The 19,214-nt window shown below is 44.0% G+C and overlaps 1 protein-coding gene across 1 annotated transcript in view; it reads left to right on the top strand.

The window, feature by feature from the left end:
* The window catches only part of Cadps (calcium dependent secretion activator), a 467,230-nt gene that overhangs the window by 270,309 nt on the left and 177,707 nt on the right, over nucleotides 1-19,214 (top strand). The window contains exon 7 of the mRNA XM_052190346.1: nucleotides 17,426-17,537. Coding sequence (XP_052046306.1) covers nucleotides 17,426-17,537 — 112 coding nt within the window. The remainder of the gene's footprint in view (nucleotides 1-17,425; nucleotides 17,538-19,214) is intronic.

The raw sequence follows: 19,214 nt of genomic DNA, 5'->3' as shown, positions 1-19,214 counted from the left end.
TGTGTCTTGGGTATTCCAAGCTTCTGGGCTAATATCTACTTAAGAGTGAGTGCATACCATGTATATTCTTTTGTGATTGGGTTACTTCACTCAGGATGATATTTTTCAGTTCCACCCAATTGCCTAAGACTTTCATGACTTCATTGTTTTTAATAGCTGAGTAGTATTCCATTGTGTACATATACCACATTTCTGTATCCATTCCTTCCTTGAGGGACATCTGGGTTCTTTCCAACTTCTGGCTATTATAAATAGGGCTGCTATGAACATAGAGGAGCATGTGTCCTTACTACATGCTGGAGAATCCTCTGGGTATATGCCCAAGAGTTGTATAGCAGGGTCCTCCAGTAGTATTATGCCCAGTTTTTTGAGGAACCACTAAACTGATTTCCAGAGTGGTTGTACCAGCTTGCAATCCCACCAGCAGTGAAGGAGTGTTCCTCTTTCTCTACATCCTTGCCAGCATTTGCTGTCCCCTGAGTTTTTTTATCTTGGCCATTCTGACTGGTGTAAGGTGAAATCTCAGGGCTATGTTGATTTGCCTGATGACTAAAGATGTTGAACATTTATTTAGATGCTTCTCAGCCATTTAGTATTCCTCAGTTGAAAATTCTTTGTTTAGCTCTGTACCCCATTTTTAATAGGGTTATTTGGTTCTCTGGAGTCTAACTTCTTGAGTTCTTTGTATATATTGGATATTAGCCCTCTGTCAGATGTAGGGTTGGTAAAAATATTTTCACAATTTCTTGGTTGCCATTTTGTCTGATTGACAGTGTCTTTTGCCTTACAGAAACTTTGTAATTTTATGAGGTCCCATTTGTCAATTCTTGATCTTAGAGCATAAGCTATTGGTGTTCTGTTTGAGAAATTTTCCCCTGTGCCCATGTCCTCAAGGCTCTACCCCAGTTTCTTTTCTATTTCAGTGTATCTGAACAAGTTTTATGTGGATGTCCTTGATCCACTTGGACTTGAGCTTTGTAAAAGGAGATAAAAATGGATCAATTTGCATTCTTCTGTAATCGCCAGTTGAACAAGCACCATTTGTTGACAAGGCTGTCTATTTTCCACTGGATGGTTTTAGCTCCTTTGTCAAAGATCAAGTGACCATAGGTGTGTAAATTCATTTCTGGGACTTCAGTTCTATTCCACTGATCTACCTGCCTGTCACTGTACCAATACCATGCAGTTTTTAACACTATTGCTCTGTAGTACTGCTTGAAATCTGGGATGCTGATTCCACCACCAGAAGTTCTTTTACTGTTGAGAATAGTTTTAGCTATCCTTGGTTTTTTGTTATTTCAGATGAATTTGAGAATTATTTTCTCTTACTCTATAAAGAATTGAGTTGGAATTTTGATGGGGATTGCATTGACTCTATAGATTGCTTTTGGCAAGATGGCCATTTTTACTATATTAATCCTGCCATTCCACGAACATAGGAGATCTTTCCATCTTCTGAGGTCATCTTCGATTTCTTTCTTCAGAGACTTGGAGTTCTTGTCATACAGATCCTTGACTTGTTTAGTTAGAGTCACCAAGATACTTTATCTTGTTTGTGACTATTGTGAAGGGTGTGGTTTCCCTAATTTCTTTCTCATCCTGTTTATCCTTTGAGTAAAGGAAGGCTACTGATTTGTTTGAGTTAATTTTCTATCTGGCCACATTGCTGAAGTTGTTTATGAGCTGTAGTAGTTGTCTGGTTGAGTATTTTTTGGGGGGGAGTGCTTAAGTATACTATCATATCATCTACAAATAGTAATAGTTTGACTTTCCTTTCCAATTTGTATCCTTTTTACCTCCTTTTGTTATCTAATTGCTCTAACTAGAACTTCAAGTACTAATTTGAATAAATATGGAGAGAGAGGGCAGCCTTGTCTAGTCCCTGATTTTAACTGGAGTGCTTCAAGTTTCTCTCCATTTAGTTTGATATTGACTACTTGTTTGCTGTATATTGCTTTTAGTATGTTTCGGTATAAGCCTTGAATTCCTAATCTTTCCAAGACTTTTAACATGAAAGGATGCTGAATTTTGTCAAATGCTTTTTCAGCATCTAATGAAATAGCCATGTGGTTTTTTCTTTGAGTTTGTTTATGTAGTGGATTATATTGATGGATTTCTATATCTATATATTGAACCATCCCTACATCACTGGGATGAAGCCTACTTGATCATGGAGAATGATCATTTTGATGTGCTCTTGGATTCAGTCGGCAAGAATTTTATTGAGTATTTTTGCATTGATATTCATAAGGGAAATTGGTCTGAAGTTCTCTTCTTTGTTGGACCTTTGTGTGGTTTTGGTATCAGCGTAATTGTGGCTTTATAGAGCAAGTTGGGTAGTGTTCCTTCTGTTTCTATTTTGAGGAATAGTTTGAAGAGTATTGGTCTTCTGTCTTTGTTGAAGGTCTGAAAAAATTCTGCACTAAAACCATCTGGTCCTGTGTTTTTTGTTTGTTTGTTTGTTTTTTGGTGGGGTTTTTTGGTTTTTTTTTTTGTTTGTTTTTTTGTTTTTGTTTGTTTGAGAGACTTTCAATGACTGCTTCTACTTCTTTATGGGTTATGAGACTATTTAGATGCTCTATCTGATCCTGATTTAACTTTGGTATTTGGTATCTGTCCAGAAAATTGTCCATTTCATCCAGATTGTCCAGTTGTATTGAGTATAGGCTTTTGTAGTAGGATCTGATGATTTTTTGAATTTCCTCAGTTTCTGTTGTTTTATCTCCCTTTTCATTTCTGAGTTTGTTAATTTGGATACTGTCTCTGTGCTCTTTGGTTAGCCTGACTAGAGGTTTATCTATCTTGTTGATTTTCTCAAAGAACCAGATCCTGGTTTTGTTGATTATTTGTATAGTTCTTTTGGTTTCTACTTGGTTGATTTCAGTCCTGAGTTTGATGATTTCCTGCCTTCTACTCCTCTTGGGTATATTAGCTTTTTTCTGTTCCAGGGCTTTCAGGTGTGCTGTTATGCTGCTAGTATGTGCTCTCTCCAACTTCTTCTTGGAGGCACTCAGAGCTATGAGTTTTCCTCTTAGCACTGTTTTCATTGTGTCCCATAAATTTGGGTGTATTGTGCATTCATTTTCATTAAATTATCAAAAGTCTTTGATTTCTTTCCTTATTTCTTCCTTGACCAAGAAGGTATCATTGAGTAGAGCATTGTTCAGCTTCCATGTGTATGTGGGCTTTCTATTGTTTTTGTTGCTATTGAAGACCACCCTTACTCCATAGTGATCTGATAGGAGGCATGGAATTAGTTCAATCATCTTATATCTGCTGATATAAGTCTGTTTTGTGATTTGGAGAAGGTACCATGAGCTGCTGAAAAGAAGATATATTCCTTTGATTTAGGATGAAATTTCTGTAGATATCTATTAAATCCATTTGCCCCAAAATTTCTGTTAGTTTTACTGTGTCTCTGTTTAGGTTGTTCTTCCTTGATCTGTCCATTGATGAGAATGGGGTATTTAAGTTACCCACAATTATTGTGTGAGGTGCAATGTGTGATTTGAGCTTTAGTAAAGCTTCTTTTACGAATGAAGGCGTCCTTGCCTTTGAAGCATAGGTGTTCAGAATTGAGAATTCTTCTTGGTATATTTTGTCTCTGATGAGTATGAAGTGTCATTCTGTGTCAAAATGGTGACTTTTGGTTGAAAGTCAATTTTATCCAATATTAGAATGGCAACTCCAGTTTCCTGGAATCATTTGCTTAAAAAAATTGTTTTCCAGCCTTTTACTTTGAGGTAGTGTTTGTCTTTGACAGTAAGGTGCATTTCCTGTATGCAGCAAAATGCTGGGTCCTGTTTACCTATCCAGTCTGTTAGTCTCATCTTTTTATTGGAGAATTGAGTCAAGTGATGTTAAGAGATATTAAGAAATAGTGATTGTTGCTTCCTGTCATCTTTGATGTTATTTTTATATTTGAGTGGTTATCTTCTTTTGGGTTTGTTGAAAGAAGATTACTATCTTTCTTTTTCTAGGGTGTAGTTGCCCTCCTTATACTGTTGTTTTCCATATATTATCCTTTGTAGGGCTGGATATGTGGAAATATATTGTGTAAATTTGGTTTCATCATGGACTATCCTAGTTTCTCCAACTATGGTGATTGAGAGTTTTGCTGGGTGTAGTAGTTAGGGCTGGCATTTGTTTTCTCTTAGGGTCTGTATCTGATCTGTCCAGGATCTTCTTGCTTTAGTGATCTCTGGTGAGAAGTCTGGTGTAATTCTGATAAGTATTCCTTTATATGTTACTTGGCCTTTTTCCCTTACTGCTTTTAATATTCTTTCTTTATTTAGTACATTTGGTGTTTTGATTATTATGTGGCAGGAGGAATTTCTGTTCTGGTCCAGTCTGTTTGGAATTCTGTAGGTTTCTTGTATATTCATGGGTATCTCTCTCTTTAGGTTAGGGAAGTTTTCTTCTATTATTTTGTTGAAGATATTTACTGGCAGTTTAAGTTGTAAATCTTCACTCTCTTCTATACCTATAATCCGTAGGTTTGGTCTTCTCATTGTATCCTGGATTTCCTGGATTTGGGGGTTACAAGCTTTTTGCATTTTTTTTTTGACTGTTGAGTCAATGTTTTCTATGGTATCTTCAGCACCTGAGATTCTTTCTTCTATCTCTTGTATTCTGTTGTTGATGTTTGCATCTATGACTCCTGATTTCTTTCCAAGGTTTTCTATATCCAAAGTTGTCTCCCTTTGTGATTTCTTAGTTGTTTCTACTTCCATTTTTGGATCCTGGATGGTTTTGTTTAGTTCCTTCACTTGTTTGTTTGCATTTTCCTGTAATTCTTTAAAGGATTTTTGTGTTTCCTCTTTAAGGGCTTTTACCTGTTGACCCATGTTTTCCTGTATTTCTTTAAGCGATTTTTGTATTTCCTTTTGAAGGACTTCTACCGGTTGATTCATGTACTCCTGTACTACTTTAAGGGAGTTATTTATGTCCTTCTTGAAATTCTCATCATGAGGTGTGATTAAATCCAGATCTTTCTTTTCTGGTGTGTTGGGGGTATACAGGACTTGCTGTTGTGGGAGAGATTGGTTCAGATGGTGCCATGTTGCCTTAGTTTTTGTTGATAATGTTCTTGTGTTTGCCTTTTACCATCTGGTTATCTCTGGTGTTAGCCTGGTGTTGCTGTCTCTGATGGTGGCTTGTCTGTCATGCAAGCCTCTGTATCTGTGCTCCTGGGAGACCTGTTCTCTCTGTCTATACAGGTATGTAGGAACTCCTGGGAGACCCACTCTCTTGTGGTCATTTTGAGGTACGTAGCTCTGTGGCCCCGATCAGTTCTGGGTGAGGGCAGAAATCAGAAGACTCCTGTCCCAGGCTGCTCTTAGACTCTTGTATCCTCAGGGTTTCCAGCTGCTTCCTCTGAGCCACAGGAGTGCTCCCACCTGTGCTGATTGTCCCCTCTGCACTCCTGAGTGGTTAGCTACCTCCATGCGCCACTTGGGTCTGACACACTGGGGCAGAGGATGGTCCCAAAAAGGGAGAGAAACAAGAGGGCTTCTGCCAGAGGTTTCAGGATGTGATCCTCTGCACTGCCAGGTTGGTTCTATCTGTGTTGTCAGGCCTCTCCCCACTCCTGGGTGGTTAGCTATCTCCCAGAGCCACTTGGGTTTGATGCTCTGTGGCAAAGGATGGTCCCGAGCTGGAGGCAGAAACCAGAAGGCTTTCACCAGGCAGAAACCAGAAGGCTTTCACCAGAGGGTTCACCGCTAGGTAGTTAGCTACCTTCCTGCGCCACTTGGATATGGCACACTTTGGCTGAGGATGGTACCAAGCTGGAGAATGGGTGCTTCTTACTGGCTTGATCCTTATGGCGTGCTCAGTCTGCTTTTGTAGAACCCAGGACCACTAGCCCAAGAATGGTACTGCCCATAATGAAAAGGGCCCTCCTCCACTAATCACTAATTAAGAAAATGCCAGATTCTTTCAGATAATTCAGTTTGTGTGTCAAGTTGACATAAGACTAGCCAGCACACAGGATGATATGATTAAGTATCTGATAGAGGGCTGCATCACTGAGCTATGGCCTAACTTGATACAGAGTGGGCTTTGTATTACTTTAGTCTTCTGGATGCTACAGGGAGTGGCAGCTGTGGAATCTTACAGTTATTTCCAGAAGTTACAGGCCACGGCCATGATAGCTAGCTCAGGTTACAAGAGCCATCCTAGGAAAACAGCCAGTGTTAGGAATGCACTAGGAGGTGTCTGTCTGATACACCAAGAGGAGAAAATGATGTTTAACTCCTTGGCCTCTGCTGCTTGCAGAATGCACCTTTCACTTCTTTCTTTCTTTCTTTCTTTCTTTCTTTCTTTCTTTCTTCCCTCCCTCCCTCCTTCCTTCCTTCCTTTCTTTCTTTTTTCTGGTAAGGACTTACTTAACACAAACGTTTACAGGAACACAACTACCAGGAGTTCCCTGGACTAGCTAAGAGAAGCCATCATTACCAATAGTAAGGATACTCTCTGTGGTCCAGATAATGACCAGATGATTGTTCTTTCCCACGGGGAAAACAGGACCAAACATGGGGGATGAGAGGCAACAGAGTCATATGACAAATCCCAAGAAATCTAACTCTGGAGACCAGCATCAGGGAACAGATCTAAATTTATTGTCCAGTCCACAACCTTATACAGAGTATTTGAGTCAATCCAAAAACCCCTAAATCCTTGGCTAATCGTATCTCACCACACCATCACCATGGTCCAATGAAATCTGTGCTTGATGAGGTATCTCAGAAGGAATGGGGGGGGGGAGGGAGAGATTGTCACTTGTGAGGACTTCTTTGAAGATGGGGGAAGTGGCCACTGTCTCACTGGCATGCCAAGAGCCATCTTAGATCTAATGCCTTGTGGGGCACATCAGGACTCTCCAAGGAGTTGCAGAAGCCTGTGGAGCCTCTCTCTCTCTCTCTCTCTCTCTCTCTCTCTCTCTCTCTCTCTCCCCTACTTTTTTCTTCACAGGGTTAATCTTATAATCCCACACACCCCATACTAACCTGTTTATTTGCTCTGACTTTGAGAATTTGGAGTTTTCTGTTGACAACCTAAGTTCTTTCCCATGAGGTAACCTACAGGGAATAAGCAATGTGACCCAGGTTCTCAAAGCTGGAGACAGTTTCATGATACCCATTGTGGCATATGAGGAGCTAAAGTATCCTTCTCAGTCTCACAAGAGAAAAGGCTGATTAAAAAATTCAGCAATTTCTCTGAGCATCAGCACAGAACTCTGGGTCCATAGCAAGCCAACAACCCAACAAGCTCTGACCCTGACTGCAGCTTCAGAGACTCAGGGCTTGAGGGATGCAGGGGTGGGGTGGAGATGAGTTGGCAGCTAGGGACAGAAGTTGTGTTGGAGCAGGGCTTTCACTGAGTTCCTTGTCCCCAGTACATTATCAAACTTTGCTTCCAGGAGGAATTACAAGTGATACTAAGACAAAATTTTGAAAAACCTTTTCATAAAGAGACAAAGCATAAGAACCAGACACAGGGCAGTAAAGTTGGATTTATCAGACCAGGCATTCCTAACTATAATGTCCATACTCAGAATTCTAAGTCCCTATGTTATGGTAAATTGACTCTGTTTTCAACTTCATGGTGGTGTGCAAGCGTGTATTTGATAAGCCCTCAGAAATGGCACTTCAAATTGGGACAGTTGACCCAATGGCAATGTGTGTAGTTCTTTCTCAAGACACTCAGAAAAAGTGATGAGCACTATAGCCCAGGCAGTCATGTGATCTTGAGGAAAGCCATTGTTGCAAGATATTTCCTATACATTCACATTGAGGCAGTGAGAGGCCAGTGATTGGAGGGGAGAGAGAAGGAGGAGCTAAGAGAAGGAGGGGAAGAGAGAGAGAGAGGCTCGGTGGACACCAGTGGAGCAGAGACTCGGATATCCAGATGGCTTCAGACATATTTCTGGTGTTTTGGAGAGGTTAGAAATATCGGGATAAGACTTTATCATTGTAAACTGGCATTATGAAATTGGGAGTTTCTTATACATAAATATATTTGGTTAACTATTCAAGTTTAAGAGTCATTCTTTACCAAGGACTTGGTGCAGAGGATTGGTGGGGTGGTACTTTTTAAATTATTTACCCACTGCAGCCATAGCATACCACACTGCACAGCTGTAGCCTTCGCCAGTTGACATACTCAGTGCGTTTTCATCGTACACTAGTTTCAGCTTCCAAAGCATTTGTTGAAATGTAACTTCTGTGGTGGAGAAGTATTGAGATAGGTAAGATAAGATATTTAGTAGTAGCATAGATAGAAACTTTAACTAAAAAGGAATCAAAAGAAAACTCTAGCAATCCAATACCCAGGCACCCAGGCATTTGTTTTTTCCACCAAATCAGCAGTGTCTTTGCTATTGCATAGTAAGTGATCAGCTGAAGCTCTTGTTAGTGAGGCCTTTTGTATTTGCAGTGCTCTGTGTACGATCTCCTCCAGCCTTGGTCACATGAGCATTGATTCAGGGATCCCTCTGCACTGGGCACAGCGCTCAGTCTTGGCACACCACAGTGGAAAGGGTGGGTTCGGTCTCTGCCCTTAGGAAGCTTATTGACTTACTCCATCAACCATGTCAAAGGATTCCAATTGGTATTGAATCCAGTTGAGTATTGTTATATTTTGCTCATACCTTCAATCCTCCCCATATATTTACACATGTGGGAGATTTACTACCAGTGACTGCCTTCCTCCTCCTCATGCCTGTGAGTCCACCTGCATGAGAGGCCCTGAGCTAGGTGCTGCGAATTTGGAGACCTTGCCTTTGCCAGTCTTCAGTCAAGCCCAAAAAAGACCAAGAGACATGGGGCCAGAATTTAACCCTGATCTTGAGGCTTCTGCTGCCCTGCCCCCACCCAGCACTCTCAACCATATCTTCCCTGCTTTCTTCTTCCTAGCAATGAGCACACTTGCACGCTGTCTACAAGAGGTCTGAAGGAGAAGACAAGAAGGATGTGTGGGTGGTTGGCACAGTCTGATTGACTAAGCCATGGAAAGTCTTAGAAGAACAGAGGTGAGGGCAAGGTCCCACTGATGCTTGGATACAGTGGGTCTCAGACTCTGAGAGAGGAGACCCTGTAAGGGAAACACCAAAGATGCAAACAAAAGCTTTCATCTTTCCACCTCCCAGCAACCTTGTTTCTACAGAACTCTCACCTTCTCTATGTAGATTAAGATTAAGAAAGGCCCCAGATCGCATCCTATCAATTAGTCCACACGGGACACACTGTGATGGCACAATTGATTTGCATGGAGTAAGTTATCACACAATCAGCTGAAAGGGAGGCCAAAAGATTTTAATGCAGCTGCCTCCAGGCAGCTATTACCATTCCCTCTTAGCAACAGGACCGGGGTACTTTTATTCCTCAAAATGATACTCCTTTCTTGTTAAAGCACAGTTAATTTTATGAACTACACTGATTTAACACCCAGCCCACATGAGCCATATACCTTGAATAAATGAAATCCAATCTCTGCAGCATGAATTATGGCCTTATGCTGAGCATCGCCATGGCAACTAATGACATCACCCCACCCCCACTCCCAGCCCCCATACCAACCTGCACAAAATCCAGTTCCCCAAGGGTCTTTATATGCCTGGCGTGGGTATGTTCTTGGTTTACATGTGCATTCATAAATATTACTGTTGTCAAAGGTTTGTGGTGGATGTTTGCTGTCGTTTGGGGAGGTATATTCCCTTTGTGGCAAATGTGGGGTTTTTTGTTGTTGTTGTTCATGGGGGGAAAATTCTAATGAAAATTACTGTGTGTATTTGATTAGCAACATTTGTTGATAACATATGGTCCAAAGAGGCTTCTGCAAATAAGAGGCTTTAAATAGTAAACAGAGATGTGGCTGAGTCGGAGCAGATGCTCTTGGCAAACACACAGTACGAGGTTGCTTTACTGGGGAGCCCTCCCCACCCTGCACTGCCTTTCTTCCTACATCAAAGTGTCCATTTTCAAAGCAGTGGCACCATGCAGCACATTCGCAGAAGTAATGTGCTGTGACTTTAGCGTCACTCCTGCCTGCCCCTGAAATATGAATTGTCTGCTGCTTGTGCTCCTTGCTTGGTATTAGTAATAAAGCAGTGTGAGCAAGTGAGTCAGCAGGTTCAGGTCGATGTGCAGCAGCGTTTGGGTACCATGTGTCTGAAATGTACTGTGTACATATGCATACCTGTGCGTGCACATGTGGAGGCTAGAGAACGAAGAAGGGTCTTTCCTTCTTCTGCTCCATGACTCTCTGCCTTGTTCCCATGAGACAGACTCTTACGACACTGGCTGGATGTTTTCTGCTAGGCTGGCGAGCCAGCAAGTTACAGCTGTCTTCCATCTCTACCCTCCCCCACCACACACACACACTCACAAAATGCTGGAGCTTATTACAGGTGTATGTGGTTAGGGGACACGCTCGGGTTTTTACCTGGATTCAAATCCTCTTCCTCAGGATTACTGAGCTGACACATCAAGCCCAGAGTCTGAACTTCCAGGGCTGGAAAGAGCTCCAGGAGGAGTGCAGGGTGGCAGATTAGCCTGGCCTGGGCTGAGCTGTCCTGGCAAGGTTTCATTTCGAGTCGCTCTTGTGGGGGTGCTAGGTGAGCACGCCTTTAAGGTACTGATGAGAATAAACATGGTTCCACTGATGAGCAGGCAACTCCACGCCTATATCAGGGCTTGGCTTTTCTGTAGGGTCCAAGAGGACATATTTCAGGCTCATGGGCCATGTGATCTGAATCGTAGCTACTTAACTATGTTACAACAGCAGCCTTGGACACCCTGTCGTGACTCAGCATAGGCACATGCTAATGATACTGCTGCTGTGCTTCAAAGCTTGGAGCCCTCGTGTATCACACAGTAGTATCCTCATTTCACTGCTTTGGATCACTCACAGTTGCGGAAAGTGAGCTTGGTAAGACCGGCAGCTGGGTAAGCGTGGGAACCAGGATCAATTCCAGGTAACCCACTGAGCATGTCCCCTAACCTCATCCACCGGGAATAAGTCCCTGCAATGTGACAGAGGGTGGAGATGGGAAGACAGCTGGAACTTCATCTTCCTCTAGCCAGTACACATGTACACACAGGTGAGCATACACACAACACGTGAACATACAACACATATGCATACACAGAAGACTTCTTGAAAATGTAAAAGCTGTTTTTGCTTCATGAGCTATATACACATAAACAAGTAGACCACTGGAGCTGACCCACTGCAAACCCTTGTCCTACATTCCTAAAGTGAAGGTTCTGCGCACTCTGCATGCCCACCACTGACTTAAACACAGTGTGTGCACTAACTCTCTCCTGTAAATTCCTCCACTAATCTTCTGGAGTCAATACTGCTCTTTGTATTATTATTGTTATTTTATGTATCATACATATAAATAAATGTGCTTTACTTATATATCTTCTTTAACCATCCCAACTGGTTTTATAGACATATTTATATCATATATTATCTGTATCATGCATGTATATGTAACTGGTCCTGTATATATATAGTATATATGTGTTCCCCTTAGCCTTTCTTGTTCCCCTTCTACATTTTAGATTCTTACCTCTCCTCTCATATTCTACTTTCATCTCTCTCTCTCTCTCTCTCTCTCTCTCTCTCTCTCTCTCTCTCTCTCTCTTTCTCTCTCTCCCTCCCTCTCTCTCTCTCTCTCACACACACACAGACACACACAGACACACACACACACACACATACACACAGACACATTATGCGTATGAGAGAAATATGGTATTCATCTTTATGATCTTGGCTTATTTAGCTTTACATGATAATCTCAGTTCTATCCGTTTTCCTCCAAGTGACATAATTTAATTCTATTTTCTGACTGGCCTATGTGTAGAGGTATTTTCTTTATTTTGCTAACAGGCATCTAGACTGGCTGCATATCTTGGCTACTCTGAAGAATACAGTAGTAAACATAGATGTGACCTTCAGGTTTATACCCAGCTATGCCAAACTAGGTCATGTTTGTTTAGAGGAAGCCCAACACTGGTTTCTCTGGGGTCTGTACTGACTGGCACTCTAAGCAACAGTGTATACGGGACTCCTCTATCCCCCAGTCCCCAGTGGCTGTTGCTCTTGGCTGATGCCTTCCTGACTGTAGTAAAATGGAATCCCAATCCTATCTGCATCTGGGCTCTCCCCAAGGAGAACATGGCACCTATGGGGAAATAACCTACTGATGCTAGACCTAGCAGACCTGATGTGGTGGCGATTTGCCTGTGGTGGATACTTAGAAATCACTTCCCCGAGGGAGGATTAGTTAGGCCCCCATCCTAAGCTGTGAAGCTTAGGAATTACTCAATGTGGTTGTCCTCCAAGTTAGACTCTTGCACCTCCTTACAAAAGGCCTTGAGTCGGTGTGCCCCCACACATGCTTTCTTATTTGGGGGTACAATGACAGATGATGACTTCTGTAGTCTTCAGTATGTGCTCGTGGCACTTTTTGTTGTCACTGGCATCCATGTTCCTTCCAGGCCTTAGCTTTGTGAGCCAACCATTGTTTGACCTTCAAGCATCCATGCCTGGCTCCCCAGACAGCTGTCACACGGTGTGCTCTGCATGCTGCCTGACCTCACGGGCACTCGGTCACTGTACTCCAGAACACTGCCACCTCTTACAGGAGATGAAGACACAAGGAAAGGAGGCGGCTGCAGGTTAACTCCTGTCTCATCTCCACAGCCCTGAACATGCAAAGCGATGGTTCCTAGCCCATTGCCCTCCCTTTCTAGTTAACAATCAAGGGTGTGTTTGTAGTAGTTGACTTACTGCTGCTCTTGCTGCAGGCAGTAGGATACACTGAACATGTCACTTGCACCCTGACACCTCAGTGTGTGGAGAGGAAGACAGTGACACAGAGGTACCTATCAGACCATGGGGCATTACTGCATTAGTAGTGCCTGAGAGATAGAGGTCTTTGGGCTCAATAGTGAGGATTTGAGATCAAAAGTTCAAGAGTTTAAATCCCCTAGCATTGTGGAAAAGTACATTAAACATGGGCAAAAATCCAAAGCTACAGCTCAGTGAAGGTGAGTCTCTTAGTCAGTGAAGGCTACTGCAGGGGGTCTCCTATCAAGAAGGCTTATTTCTGAGACCCTTCCTATACCTCTGTCCTGTGAGGGGTGGAGTATGAAAATTTCTGATCTTTGCCTTTTTCCAACTAGGACATAATGGAACTGGCTCCATTATCATAATTGGTACCCAGACGGCTTCATGCTAGGCACACATCTATTTAGAAGCATTATGAGTTATATGTGCATATTTTTTTAAAGCCTGTTAGGTATCCTGTGAAATGTCTACACTGATGAACCCATAGTTACAGAGGAGGAAACTGAGCCACTTTAGGTTGACTCAGAATGCCAGAGTCTCAGAACGGAGCTTCCCCGTGGTTGCAGGGATAATCGATTAAAGTACCCAAGAGTGTATGTGGAGGAGCTAAGGGAGGAAGGGACATAGCCGTGTGTAATTACACTGCCCTTCACTTCCTATGAGTGCCGTGGCGTGCATCACACAATCCATGTGACTGTGGGTTCGTAAGTGTAGACATCTCATAGAATAGCTAGCCAGTTTTCTTTTAAAGATAATATGTAAATATAACTAACTCATAATGCTTCTAAAATAGGTAACACGCCTAGCATGTCTGGTACCAATTATAATAAAGGAGCAGGTTCTTGCCTGAGCTGGAAAAAGACAAAGAGTAGACATTTTCATAACTGTCGGAAGAGTCTGAGAATTAAGCCTCCATGATAGGAAGGAGCCTGCAGTAGCCTTCCCTGAACCCAGCCCTTCCTTCAGGCAGCACATCAGCTTCCTGTCAACAGCCTGGGATAGCCTAGACTCACTGCACAGCCCTCTGTGACGCCAGGGAGATTCATTCAGCGCTGGCTTCAGAGGCCTGACGCAAGGCATCTGCAGAGGCCTTTGGCTCAGGAAGGGCCCATTTTGCTTTAGTCTTCTCCTGTGGCCTTCATGCAGTTTGTGGTGATTTTATCTGTGAAGGTATTTATGGAATCAAGACCCCCAAGCGAATGGAGCAGAAGTACAGAGGAAAAGAAAAACCCATGATGTTTTCACACCATTTTAAACATGTTTATGCATGCGTGTCTGTGAGTCTTTACGAATTATGCCTGTGTGTCTGTGTCTATGTGTGTGCCTATGTGTGTATGTGTCTCTGTCTGTGTATGTCTCTTTATGTGTGTGTGTGTGTGTGTGTGTGAGAGAGAGAGAGAGAGAGAGAGAGAGAGAGAGAGAGAGAGAGAGAATGACTTATCCCTGAAGATCATGCAGTCTTGATTAGAATAGAATCTCTTATTTTGCCTGCTTCACTGGGCCAGGTTACTATTTTTAAAGTCTGAGAGATAAATTGGGGTTCATCTGTGACCTGACTACATGGTGCAAGCCAAAACTCCCAGTAGGGAAGCAGTCAACTCTAATGGCTTATTCAGTTTTTCAGTTTCTGGCTCTCTGAAGCACCATGCAGCCCCCAAGTCTGAGTCATTTCTCAGACCAATGAGCAAGGCCTCCTCGGGGAGCTTCAGAAGTCCTGGCAGACTGGGCTGCTTTCTACTAAGCAGCCCAGGATATCCCTAAGGCCCAGGCAGGCCCTGCTGCACAGGTGGTACAGGCCTGAAATCCAGCTCCCGGTAAGACTAAAGCAGGAGAAGTTTCTCTGGGCCAAAGGCCACCCTCATACTCATGACTTCATTGTCAGACAGAGCAAATCAGTGGGAAATCTGTGTCAAAATTAAAATTGAAGAGACAATTTGGGGTTCAGTGGTAGAACATTCGCTGAGCATGTGTGAGACCCTGGTTCAATCCCCAGTCTAGAAAAGATCAAAAAGAGAAGAGGGAAATGGGGGCAAGAGGATGAGGGGCAGGCCTTTAGGCCGGGCATCCTTGGGTAGCAGCAGTGGTCAGTTCAGAATCAGTCTCTGCTAAGTAAGCCAGGAAATCTCTCCAGGGAGGTGTCAGACAACCTGGGCCCAACAGTGCAGGCAGCACCCCCATCGCATGAGGTTGAAGGGACCTTACCGGATCCTGCAAAGGAACAGACTCTCTCGAGTTTTCGTGACTGTGAAATGTCAGCCGAGGTGAGCATTTTCTTAGTTATTTAGTAGAATTGGAATGTCCGTGATTCTAAACATTTTCCTACTTTGGGAATCAAAGAGAGGCAGGATTTACTGGGATCTCGCTGTGTCCCAAGCCTGCAGCTATTACATTTACAATTATGGTGAGGTGAACTTACTTTACAGCTGAGGGGCTTGGTTGGTGTACTTGGATGTTAGTCAGCTCATCCCAAACCCCACAGTTTGTTTGTGACTTAGCCAGGCTTGGAGCAGGAATACTCCGGTTCACTTTACCACGGCATCTTTGCTAGGGCAGATTCTCCCATCCTAGGTCTTTACGAAGGGGCTGGGAGCCACAGCTACCAGTTCCTGGTTGGATATGTATGGCTTTACTATTTTGTTGAAACCTGTTTCCTTTGTTCCATCTCATACCTCCTGAGGCTTCTGTGACTGCCCTGACTTGCTTCGCCCACGTCTGTCTCCCAGACCCAGGTCCTTCCTTCCCATTGCTCTAGTGATCTGCCACTCCTCCCAGGCTCACTCACATGGCAGCTCACAACCATACTTAACTCAGTTCCAAAGGATCCATCCCCCTGTTCCAGCTGGTGTATGCCCCAAACACATCTGTAGTGTGCATACTTACATGCAGGCAAAGTACTCATACACATGAAACAAAAATATATGCATCTGTTTAAAGAATACTCATAAAACAATAATGGCCAAATAGGGCATAGAAACAACGTCCTTTGTGAAGTAAGAAGAACACCCTTGGTTTAAACTCAACTGCAGATGCAGGACAGTTGCTGTTTTTACATAAACTGTCTGAGGAATAGGTATGTTCACCACTATACATAAGTGACAAAGGTTTTTCCTGATGAAGAAAATCTCCCATCTAGGTCTTTATCCCTAAGAACTAATCAGAAGCACATTCTTTAAGTACCCTCTATCCAACTTGGTTGCTATAATAGCCTAATAGTTACATAAGTTTCAATGTATTTATACAATGTAACACTGTAGTCAATAAAATTAATGTTAACAAATGCCTGACAGTATGGGAAATTGGTTACATAATGCAAAAACAATCTGTAGATGAAAGCTGTTGTCTGTACTATTTCCTGGCCCTGTAAAAGAACATATATTTGATATTATTTATTTGTTCAAAAATATTTACTCCATGCCTCCTATGTATGAAGCGCCATGCTAAGTTGTAAGGGCTATGATATAAATGAGCAGCAGAGACCCGGGGCTCACAGAGCGGAGAGACCCAAAGATAAGCAGGCCTGAGTCAGTCAACCTCACATCACTGGGGCTGGAATGCCTGCTGTATGAAGACAGGTTGATACCCAGGCCCAGTTTAGACTGTCAGATCAGAAGGCATGCTCTCCCTAAAGGTGACAGTTGGGCCAATCCCTGAAAAGGCGTGAAGAAAGAAACATTGATTGCCACCAGAGAAATCCAGTCAGGTGACAGGCAGGCCAGAAGTAGCAAAGGCCCTTGAGGGGAGCAGGTGAGAAGGAGAGCCTTTTAACAGTGCTTGGAATGACATCGAAGGGTAAGGCAGGCTCAGTGCAGATCATAGCAGGTCCACAAAGTACTCCATTTGCAGCTATATAATGGATGGAGGCAGGGTGGGCGGGGTGGAGTGGGCGTGGTCTCTGAGCATGATGACCAGAGAGTAAAGAAAGCACAACCGAGAGGCCACGCCCCAGTGCGAGCCACGCCCCCTGCTCCACCCACACGTTGGGTGAACCAGATTCTCTTCTGTCATTGAGACTTAGCTACAGAAACCGTGAGCACGGAAAGGCACTCCCGTATTTCTGGCCTTCCGTCTTGCAGTCCTTCTTGTTGGTGGAGCTCACTCAGTCCTGTTTTCCACTTTTCCTGGACAGTAGCTCCAACCTGTGACCCATGGCTGCCGAAGTATCTCTGTAAGGTCAGGAGTTAGCCTAGTATCACGAGCCAAAATTCCATTGTCCATGAAGCAGGCATTCAGGGGCCGAGTTGAAAGGCTGGCGAACGAACGTGTGCTGCTGTTTGCTGAGAAGGGAGCAGCAGCGGGAAACTGATCTCCTCCGGTGCTGACTGCAAGGCACTCTGGGAAGGCCCATGGCAGCTTCGAGAGCGAGCATCTGCCTCGTTTTCATCTCACAAGTTAATCAACACTTTCTGTTGCTCCGGCAGCTTTGGGGGCACTGGGAGTGGGTGTGACAGTCTGCGCTGCCTTGGGTTAACCCTGCGTTTGCTCTTCCTGGGCAGACAGAGAAGAGCTACGGGTTGTTGAGGGGTGCCTGTCTACACTGACTCTAATATTCTCTCCACAGCTGGGGCACTCAAGGCGACTTCTCCACAACCCACGCGCTGCCAGCTGTTAAAGTAAAGCTATTCACAGAGAGCACTGGTGTCCTGGCCTTGGAAGACAAGGAACTCGGGCGGGTGAGTGATCTCTATGGAAAGGGCCAAGTGACAGAAAACGGACAGGGGTATCTGTGGCGACCTTCCTGCCCCAAAGTCCTGAACAAGTACTGAGGGGCGGACATTTGGAGTTACATACTTTACTATGCTCTGTTAGCGGCGAGACCTTGACCCAGTCTCTCAGCCTCTCTGAGCCACAGGGTCTCCTCAATAAACTCTGGACAAGTGTGATTCAGCAGCCGGGCTGGGGACACTCCTCAGCCACGCACTCGTGCATTATTTATAGGAAAGATGTGTAATGCTGCTGACTGACTTAATGTGAAATTCACTGGTAATACACTGCCTAGCTTCCTGGCAACATGAAAATCAACGTAAGATAAAAGAGGAACCAAAAGAAATACATCCGTGTGTTAACGGGGACATTCAGAATGTAAGTAATTGCAGTGATTACCCCAATGTGGAGAACATTATGTAAATGGCAGGTTCGAGACCTGCCGTTGGAGGCAGACCCACAAGCCTGGATATCAGTGAACCAAGTCACTGATCCTTTAAACAACCTCACGTAAAGTCCTCTTTACTGCCCTGGAAACAGGCCCCAATGCCATGCTCTAAGGTGTCACACATAGTTAGGTGTAGAATGAACACACACACACACACACACACACACACATCAGGAGGGGACAACAGAGTAAGGTAGGCTACAGGGTGCGCCTGTCCAGAAGGACTCTCCCTCCTTAGCCAGTACTGAGCATACCCACCCCGTCCATTCTGTTGCTGGGACACAGAGAGCCCTGCAACCCCGATTACCAGCTCCCGGGGTGCTGATCTAGGGATGTTATTAGGCTCAGCCCTTCAGGGACTTCATAAGTGTCCCCAAGGCAGAAACTCATGAAGCCCACAAGGATAAAGTAACTTGTCAGAAAAGGAAAGTGGGCAGCTCAGCAGCTGTCTTCAGCCTCACTGCCCCTGTGGAGGGCTAGGATCGCTCTACACACACACACACACACACACACACACACACATACCACACCACACACACACACACCACACACACACACACACACACACAAACACACACATACCACATCACACACACACACACACACACACACACACACACTTGCGCCTCGGTGCCTAGACACTCACCTTTTCCATCTTCAGTAGGCCAGGCTGGCCCTCTGCTGACCAGCCCTGTTCTGTTGGGCTGGCGCCCTCTGCAGGCGGTAACTCTGAAGGTGGAAACCGGGGGACATGGCAGTCTTTTTCAAGTTCAGCCATTCTGTAGACCACATAGAGTGCTCTGAGCCAATTCTACCAAGCCGGACAGAACCTTCCTCCAGGGTCCTGGGATTAGTTTGATTCCTTCAGCCATATTTCATTTATTCATCTGCTTTGTGTCTCATGTACTTCAAATTTTAAAAATAAATGAATCTTTTTCAATATACTCTAAAAAAAAAAAGAATTAGAATTCCTTGAGGGTGAGGAGAGGTTACCATCACCCAGGCCTGCCCTCACTTCGAGCTCCAACCTCCTGTGTGTCTGTGTGGGAAGGATGTACACATTTACCCACAGTTTTAACCAACTGAACCCTATCTAAGTGAACCGGAGACTTGGAGAGACCATGGTATATATGATTATATATGAATATATTCCCTCTTTTAATAGAACAGGCACAGTGGCAGGCCTGCTGGGTCTGAT

The sequence above is a fragment of the Apodemus sylvaticus genome, chromosome 8, assembly GCF_947179515.1.
Source record: "Apodemus sylvaticus chromosome 8, mApoSyl1.1, whole genome shotgun sequence".
Classification (NCBI taxonomy): Eukaryota; Metazoa; Chordata; class Mammalia; order Rodentia; family Muridae; genus Apodemus; species Apodemus sylvaticus.
The sequence above is the reverse complement of the archived record's forward strand: the minus strand, read 5'-3'. Positions and strand labels throughout refer to the sequence as shown.